This window comes from Pundamilia nyererei, unplaced genomic scaffold, assembly GCF_000239375.1.
Source record: "Pundamilia nyererei isolate P.nyererei 1_Seehausen unplaced genomic scaffold, PunNye1.0 scaffold00028, whole genome shotgun sequence".
Lineage (NCBI taxonomy): Eukaryota > Metazoa > Chordata > Actinopteri > Cichliformes > Cichlidae > Pundamilia > Pundamilia nyererei.
This window is the reverse complement of record NW_005187429.1, coordinates 3,722,102-3,731,789: the sequence shown is the minus strand read 5'-3', so window position 1 is coordinate 3,731,789 and position 9,688 is coordinate 3,722,102. Positions and strand designations below refer to the sequence as shown.

The 9,688-nt window shown below is 39.3% G+C and overlaps 1 protein-coding gene across 1 annotated transcript; it reads right to left on the bottom strand.

The window, feature by feature from the left end:
• Nucleotides 1-3,066: 3,066 nt before the first annotated feature.
• vps72a (vacuolar protein sorting 72 homolog a) lies at nt 3,067-9,506 on the bottom strand. The gene is made up of 6 exons (XM_005728507.2): nt 9,008-9,506; nt 6,080-6,232; nt 4,993-5,110; nt 4,623-4,799; nt 4,110-4,254; nt 3,067-3,785 (listed from the first exon to the last, which is right to left on the bottom strand). Exons 1-6 carry the CDS (start codon nt 9,122-9,124, stop codon nt 3,395-3,397), a joined length of 1,101 nt encoding a protein of 366 aa, XP_005728564.1. The 5' UTR covers nt 9,125-9,506; the 3' UTR covers nt 3,067-3,394.
• Between the last annotated feature and the right edge of the window lie 182 nt (nt 9,507-9,688).

The following is a 9,688-nucleotide window of genomic DNA, read 5'->3' as shown; positions in this document are numbered from 1 at the left end:
AACTAGGGACATTAGTTCATACACCGAATCCTCGCTCTGCCTAGCTGAATATCCCTCTTGTGGACTCATTTTGTTTTCTCAAAACTGGCTGGTTACCTCCCAAAGCAGTACAGCTGAAAAACATGAATCAATTTGTTGTTTCCTCACATCAGTTTAGAGGGATCTTTTTTTTTTGGTTTACTCTCATGATTAATGCAAGGTACAGTAAGTCTGTCAGCTCAGCATATGACAAACACAGGGCGAGTAAGCCTGGCTGTCGGATGGCCTGCTGGGAGAACTTACAGATGGCTGATCTGCTTCTGCTTCCTCACTTTGCATGCGACATTGTTTGCATCTCGACTGAGAGCATCTGAACAATGGAGGAGCTTTTATCTTTTTTGACTCGTTTCTACGGTGACTTGACTCTCTTCGCTCCTCTCTTTGTAAATGTGACATTTTGGTCTTAATGGCAACTTTAAATCAGCATTCATGTGTATGTAAATGACATTTAAGTAATGAATTATTCACTTCAGTAGATCACTGCCTTAATAAATGCACCATCTTTCATCAGGTGACGGTAATTTTAAAAAGGTCTCAGTTTACACAAGTGTTTCCGATCAGTTAACACATCCAAGGGGGGGAGGGGATATTTGGAAAGGTGACATCCTTGTTCTCATTTCCAATACATACTTATGAGTATGCACAATGTACTTTTATAGGCACTCTTTTTCTTCTTGTTCACTTTATAAACCAATTATTTATTTATTGTTCCCTCAATGCGTTTCATTTTTCCAGCTCTAAGCAGCTTCTTTTGGAGGCTGAGCTTCATTATGTAGATCTATTCAACTGCTCGTTTACAAGTATAAGCCAACCAGTGCATTTAGACATGTAGACAGACATGTCTAGGATTTCTAGAGAGTGGTCCAAAAAGGACAAAATATCCACGTGTTGACGCCAGAGGTCAAAGCAGAATGGTCACACTGTTTTGAATCAATAGGAAGGCAGCAGTAACTCACAACCACTCGTGACATCCAAGGAATGCAGAAGAGCATCTCTGAATGCACGCTGAGGCAGCAGAGGACCACACTAGCTGCCATTTCTTTCAGCTAAAGAACAGGAAACTAAGGCTAGAATTCACACAGCTTAGCAAATTCTAACAAGTCACCAGATCTCGGTCCAACAGAGAACATTTGGGATTTAGTGGAACAGGAGATTCACATCATAGATGTGCAGCCAACAAATCTGCAGTAACTGTGTGATTTTTGTCATGTCAACATGGACCAAAATCTCTGAGGAATGTTTCCAGCATCTTGTTGAATCTATGCCAAAAAGAATTAAAGCAAAGGGGGGCAGGATGGTGGTGGGGGTCAAACCAGCACTGGCAATGTGTACCAAATAAAGTGTTGTTAGAGTGTGTAATATTAGAACACAGCATTTAATACTTACAGTGGTAGAATTTGGCTCTGTCACGTTATCTAGATAACTAAGGTTGTGCTTTTAGATTATTAAAATTTTGAAACATTTTTATAATGAATGTCATCAGGCGATAAAAGATTTACACATTCTGAACTATCAGTACCTCATAGGTTCACAGGTTACTCTAATGAGTCAGTACAGAAACAAATGAATGAGTTTTGTTGTCAGTGGTTTTCAAACTTACACACAAATGATCCACAGCTTGAGACTGGGAGTAGACAAACCAAGTCTAAGGGGTAGGACGCTAGTGTATTCCTAGTGCCAGCTTCAAGCCCAGATAAATGGATGTGTAGCTTTGTGAAGGGCATCTGGTGTAAAATCTACGCCAAATCAAATATGCAGTAATATCTGCTGTGCAGAGTTGAGATGAGCTGAAAACAAAGAAGCCTGGTTACTTATGCACCAGAACACAGACTGTTCAGAGATGCTGTGCTCAACATCATCAGGGCATTTACTGGAAACACAGGTAAGAATCTGCTTGAAACAAACAAGTTTTCCTGCAAAGGTAAAGCATCTGCCTGAACCTGAAACTCCAAACGAGATCAGAGACGGCTTCACCAGTTATCGATTCTGCTCCCAGCTGAAGGCTGAATGTAAATCTCCTGTGATACAGCTAAAAAACAAAACAAATTGCTGTTTCTAATAAAATAAATGTGAAACCTTTGATTATCTGAGGCCTTGAAACTTAATTAATTGTATTTGGGGGGTTTATGAGTGCTGGGACTATGGGACATTGTGCAGGGGAGTAGTTCGGTGTAGAAGGGGTCAAAGGTTTCACACTAGTCAAGCACTCAGCTGTGTTAAGGGCTTACTCTGTCTCTCTGTGATTACACACAGAGAATAAATATAGAAAAGCTAATTTAAGGTCCCAAAGGGATCAGCAAAGCAGTATTGTTCGAGACTGAAGCTCAAACAATTTTCCGCTATTAACAATTCAGAGAGGAGAAAAAAAAACATTTTATAAAAGCCTCACAATGAACTAGAATATACTCTGAATGCTCGATGAGACAGCCCTGTCTGCATAGAGGCAGATAGAGGAAATAAAATAAAATTTAAACTATCAGACTACACATTAAGAAAGAACCAGGAGATAAATGTGGAAGAAACTGCCTCGCTCTCACCCATAAAAGAGAATATCTTATGCTTGCTTCTGTGTTAAAAATTAAAATGTATAACAGGAGGGAGGATTTAAAGCTTTGATCAATTAAAAGTGTCTCAGTGATTTGTCAGACGCAGACAATTAATTAAACTCCAGGGCCCAGGTTTTCCAAAACAGTCTGATGTTTTTTTTAGTTACGGTGCTGGACTGAAAATTAAAAACCAAAACATGACATTTAGTTCTTTGCCTTCTATCACTCAAAAACAAAAAAAAACAACAAATACTAAACTGTAAATTAAGACGGGCATGGCAGATTAAATGGATTTTAGCCTGGTGAAAACAAAGATGATTTTATGATGATGGGCTTATTTTCCCAGTTTTTCCTGTGGTTCCCGCTGTGCAGACGTCCCATTTTTTATTATAAAGCAGAACTCGTTTAACTCTCAATTATTACAAGTTCCCAAAATTTATTTTTTTGATGAGAACATTTGCAAACACAAAAGTAAAAAAAAACAACCCATAAATCTAAAACAAACAAACTAAATAAAAAGAACAATCACAGCTGCCACTGTGCAGATGCACGCCTTTTTCAGCTGATTTCCACACAGACTTCACAAATAAGACTTTTTACATTTTAAGGCCATGCGGCAGCTGTTTTGGTTCTACTACTGTTTGTTTTTTTTCCTTTTAGCAGCTCAGTGACAGCTCAAACCCAAAATGTCAGTTTTTTCCACTAGACTCCTCGTGAGCTGTAAGGACAGAAATAAAAACAGTGTTTTCGATCATTTCACTGAGAATTTCAAACAGAAACCAATCCTTTATCCTCTTTTTGAAACTAATCTATGTAGCAGCCGCACTCTGTTTCATAACCATTTTCTGCCGGGCGCCCTTTGCTGCTGAAGAGTCCAGTACCGTCGACCCTCCTGAAGTGTTCGGAAATCCATGAGCGGCCACGTATTTGCGGTATGCTTCCCGGATGATGCGGAAGGCTCGTGCGTTAGCGTACGGTATATCTGTGACTGGGTCTCGGTACAGCGCGGCCTTGTGGGTAACAGGACAAACCTCCTGGATGGGCACTTGAGGACTCGTCTGGGAGCTTGGCGGGAAGGCGACCTCAAACGCTTCGTCGTCACTGAATGTTATATAAGTGCGGGAGCACAGGCCTCCGGCAGACTGCTGGGAAGGTGTGGTGGGATTCTGCGGTGCAGTCTGGGGAACGTCCTGGTCCAACCTTTGGGAATATGACAAAACCAAGAATATATGTTTTTAAACATAATTATCAGACAGTTGTGCTCATAAGTCTACATGTCCTGGCAGAATTTATGATTTTCGGCCATTTTTCAGAGAATACGAATTATAATACAAAAACTTTTTTTTCACTCATAGTTAGTGGTTGGGTGAAGCCATTTATTATCAAGCTGTTGTGTTTGCCCTTTTTTATATGAAAAGAACGACAGAAAATACCCAACTGACCCCGTTCGGTCAATGTTTAAGCAGCAGATTACTCCAAAACAGAATCAAAAGAAAAACCAGGTAGCATCGAGTTTCTACGTACCCCTCAACATCAACATTTTCTTCTTTAAGGACTGGGTTTGAGACGAGGGGCATAAGGACTGAATGGTAACGGATGGTTGGTCCTTCAAAACGCCGCTTCTTGTGGACTTGTTTCTTCTTGTCTGCCTCCAGACGTTCGTAGTTTTCTGAAGACGTGAAGTAAAAATCAGCAACACTGATGTGTTTTGTTATACTGCACAAACAGCTTTAGGTAAAGTATTGGTGGAACTATACTGATTTACATAACAATCACGGGCTCTTCCAATCCTGATTAATAGATAATTATAATGTTCAGCTTACATAACTGGCAACGTGATACTCAGTACTCGCACATCCTGGAGTGCTTAACAGGATGCTTTCTGTCTGGTATCATTTCTGTTTTCTATGTTTCTGCTAAGACACACTAATCTCGACATTGGTTCTCTCTTTGCATAACAGGAAAGATAACCAAGAGTCCTGAATTACCCAAAGTTTGTGCAGATATTTAAGGAGTAACTCTCCAACATGTTCTCACCAAGTGATCGAATGTTGATCTCGGCTGTTATTTTCGCCTCAGCCAGCAGCTCTTCCTGGGTGAGGGGTCGGTCACGATGAGCGCCTCGTCGCCTTCGCGGGGCGTCCTGGCGTTCTTGTAAGCGCAGATTCGTCTTTCGTGTATGTTCACTGGTGGACTGTCGGACAGACTTCCGAGCTACACAAGAATTAAGAAATGCAGTGTTAAAAAAACAACAGCTGAATAAAACTTTTTAAACATGTTTGTAACTTTCCCACAATATTATGATCCATTCACTGAATGCACACAACTGGGAGGTTTATGCATCCTTCTTTTCAAATAAAAGGAAAACACTATGGAAGCATTAGTAGGAGGTTTAGAGAAATCTTACTCTCTGCAAAATCTTGGAATTCTTGTGGAATCCTCCTTTTTGGCTCCACTTTAGTTTTCTCCGTCTTCTTCTGCTCCTCTGCTCTTTTAGGTTTGGGTTTTGGCACTTTTATTGGTTCCTTGGATTAAACAAAGACAGAGAGCATTTTCAATTCGCATCTGTTTCACTGACATTCAGTTTGAGGAAGAAGATGAAAAACATTAAATGTTATGCTATAATCACACATTAAACATGTTCATGCCAGGAAATAAAAAATATATTAATATTAAAAACAATGCAAACTGTTATGTTAAAGGATTTTTTTAAATCAGTTTGTTTTTAACATATGTTAATACATGTCATTTGACAACCAGTGGCTTCTGTGGAGCTGCAGAGCAGTTTTAACCTTCGGCTGACTGACTGAGGTCATTTATATGTGTCAGTATGACATTTTTAAATCAAAAATCTTTCCTACAATGATTTTGTCCTTCAGCTCTTCATAGATTTTTAAAGGATTTGGCCCATCTGTGAGCCAAGGATAATGTACTGTTTATTTTTTAACTAGTATTTAGATACCACTTTTCTAATCTCACTGAGTACTCCGATTCACTGCTGCAGAAGCCTTGAGGCAGATACTTAATGCCAATATGATGTGGAAAGCAGCGAAACTGACAGAGATAAGAGGCTTAACTCCTTTTACCATAAAAATATAAAACATCATTAATTATATGTTAGAATATCTGGCACAGATAAAGGAAACAGCAAAGGTGAAACAGGCACAAACAGAAACAGAGCCACTTAAAAGAGTATTTCTGTGTAAAATATAATGGGGTCATTATTAGTGGTCCGACTTGGCCATTAGTTGCTAAAAAGCTTGTTCACCTGAGGGATAAGGAGCACATGTGTGCAACTGTACCCATGTGGGGCTGAAGGACAACACAGGGATTAAAAAAAGGTGGTAAATAATACTTTTCCTTTTCTTTTAAAGGGAAAAACAAATAGTTTTCATCTTTGTTTTTCAAGTCCGCTGCAAAGTGATACATGATGACACAAGGTATTAGGGCAATTAAATTCAGCTTAGCTCAAAGTTTGATTGGTCCTGCAGTACCTTGTAAGCTTTGGTGACAACCCGACTTTTCCTTCGAGGTGCGTCCTCCTCCTGGTCACTGTCCGGCTCGTCACCCTCATCGATGTCGAAGTCACTGTCAACCTCGTCCTCTGTGTCTGAATGTTCTCCGTGATACTCATCATCTCCCGATTCCTGAACGACAAACAAATGGAGCAATAAATAAAAATCAGGAAAAGAAAAGAACAAACCATCTGCAAGTAATCCGAGACATACCAGCAAAGACACCAAACACCAAATTTCCTCTGCATTTTTTCTAAGTGTAGTCTTCAGGCCTATTGATTAAAATCTTACACTTTTGTATCTGGCAAGTGTGTAGCAATGTATGCAAAGTCACATCCCATTAAGAGATTCAGTAATAAACAGATTATTTATTTTTAATAAAGATGTTTCCCCTCATTGTCAAAGCTACATCACAAAACTCAAACAAGCAGCCTTAAGCCCAAACCAGGTGCAAAGATAAATAAAATAACACAAATGCATTATGTGCACTAACAATGTGAATTTTCAAATTTCTTAAAATAAATGTGGGTCATTTTGAAACCCAACATCCAACGACAGTAAAGATTTAGAAAGCAGCACAAGACAAAAATATCCCTGAAAACTGAACAGATAAAGGAAGCGTTTGCACACACAGGCACGTTCACAGTGCTTTATCAAAGTCCCAGCAGAGATGACTGAGGCATCTCAGGATCTGTTTGTGATTTTTTTATGAAGCCACTCTTGTCAGAACTGCCAGAGCTGCCGCTGCCAAATCCCCCTACACAAGGTGACCCCTGAACCAGCAGCTGTTTGAAGAAAATTAGCCACACTGTAAATTGAGGAAACAAATTAGCATCTTCAAAAGCAAACCATAACGTGTGAGATTGCTACAGCATCAAATGTTCTGACAAACAATATCACACAACTTTCTTCTCTCTTCAAGCGTGAAGCGGGAAAAGCTGGCATCATCTAGGCTCTGTTTACAGCTGGTGTTCAAACTATAATTGTAAGGCCAGCTCTAAACTAAGTCACGGTCACCATTTCGAATGAACAGTGGCAAGACGCAACTCATTTTTAGATGTGTCCTTTTAATTCACCTCATTTCTCTTATAGTTCCAAAACTGTATTCTCAGATGTGAGAACCCCAGCCTAATGAAGAGCTTTCTCCATCTATCTTTCCATTTTGTGCTGCTAATCCATGTCCAGGTCATAGGCGCAGCAGTCCAAGTAGAGAAGCCCCAGACCTCCCTCTACTGGGTCTGCTCCAGGGCTACCTCCTGCTAATACACACTCAAAACACCTCCCCTGGGAGGCATCATATTCCAATTCTTGACCCACCCCAACCGGCTCCTTCTGATATGTAAAGTAGACGCTATACTCAAATCACTGAGCTCCTCATTCTTTCTCTAAAGCCGAGCCCAGACACCATTTGGAGGAAACTGATTTCTGACGCTTGCATTTGCAATCTCGTTCTTACCCACAGCTCGTGGTCATAGCGAGGGTAGGAACACAGATCGACTGGTAAAATCAACAGCTTCGCTTTCACACTCAGTTTTCGCTCTTGTCAAAATCCAAAATCTGATGAGATTGTTTTTCAACATTAGTACGGAAATGATGGCAGGAATGGTTACTGTTAAAAATCACAATCAAAAACGACTCCCCAATTACCAGTGAGAGTTAATCAACTTTTAAACCACAACCTCAGCCTAGTAGAGAGGAAGTAAGTGCTTTCAGCAATGCACTACTAAATTTATGATACAAGACCCAATAAACCCCAACAAATATAAATAAATAAACATTTAATTGATCTGCCCTAACAAGAACATGATAAAACTAAAATAGCTTTTAAAATTGCTGTTTACATGCACATAACCCTTTAGTCAAGAGCTTCCTGACAAACTCTTTAAAAGTATTGAAGTATAATGCAGCGGCCATATATGATACTCTCATTAGGATTTAATACTAAAATAAACGTGTGAAGATGTGCTGGCTTGTCTAAAAGGTCCGGATCGTGTAATGCTGTGAGAATCTGATTTATATCAGTGAGACCCACTCCCAGTCATGTCAGTCTCAAAATAGTGAGAGATGTCTCCTGTACTAGTGCATGGTCAGTAGCCTGGCAGAAACTAAATTCTTCCGTTGTACTAATGTGTAAATAATATAAATAAGTGAGTTGGCTGCCGGCTTCATTGTCGGGCAGCAAATAGGTATGAACCAATTTCCCCAAAATTGAGCAGCAGTATTTCAGGCATTGCAAAAAACAATAAACTTTGTTTTTTGCAGGCTCTAGTTATTAACACTGGAGCCGGTGTTGTGCCAAAAAGTGATTGTCTGCCAAAAACTGATTTCCGGTATTTGCCAAAAACTGATTGCTCGTATTTAAACTGCTATAAGTAACTTGTTGGGCTATAATATGTGAAACATATGTCAAATGCATCCGTCATGGATGACATAAAGTTATCTTGAGCCACAAACAACATTCGTGTAACAAGGTAGAAGCCGCAATCAGTTTTTGGCAGTGACTTTTATATAACCTTTATTTATGCAGTTAAAAAAAATCTCATTAACATTAAAAATGTCTTTTGTAAGAGTAAGTTGGCCAAGAGGACAGCAGACATGGCAGCAAATATTACAATATTTCTGTAAAAATATTTTAAGTGGGGATAAAGGACCGGATTGGTTATAATGTAAGTACAATAACAGAGAGTTGTAAAGATACTTGAAAAACAGATATTGTTTTAATTCTCTATATAACCCCTTTGTAAACCCTGTTCACCCAAGTCTATTTACGAACATACGTAAAGATATTACACATAAAAAATACACAGAAACATTGGAAATCATTTTTTGGCAGACAATCACTTTTTGGCACAACACCGGCTAATGCTAACTCTTTATCGCGCTCTGTTTATCAGTTTGGTTACTCACATCGTTGAAGCCTCCGTAAGTGGTCTTGTAGAACTCATCCTCTTCTTCAGCATCCAGTAGTTTGGACATACGGTTTCCCGCAGTCTTTCTGGGTTCGCGGCCAACTGCGAGGCTCATGATTGTGGTTTCAAAATATGCTAATCAATGCTAAGCTACTTAGCTCGTTATGTTACGCTAAAAGATATAGATCGTTTTGCGGGAACCTCTTTGACCTCGTCGTTACTCAGTATATTTGCTTACTTTTATGTTGGTGCCCATATTTTTAGACCCTTTTAAATTCAAGGGATACTTTATAATTTTTCTTATAAGAGACGATAAACACTGACAAATGAAATGTACAACTGACCGCTAGCTCTCATTTAGCAAGCAACCATATCCGGGACTGTTGATCTACTTCCGGGCTAGCGGGCGGACTAAAAGTTTATTTTAGTTGTTTGGCTTGACATAGGAAAATATAATCAATTACACAGTTAATGCGAAGCTTCTATTAGAAAATATTTTATTCAAAAATTGTATAACTGTTTCATGAAACCGAGGTCTTCTTTTGCGCCGAGAAACGTATGCGTTGTCATGGCAACTCTGTAATTTTAGCGCACGATAATGACTGCACTACTCAGCAGTCTCTATCTACTGTTAAAGTCATTTATTTATTACGCATTTATTTATTATATTTGTTTATTG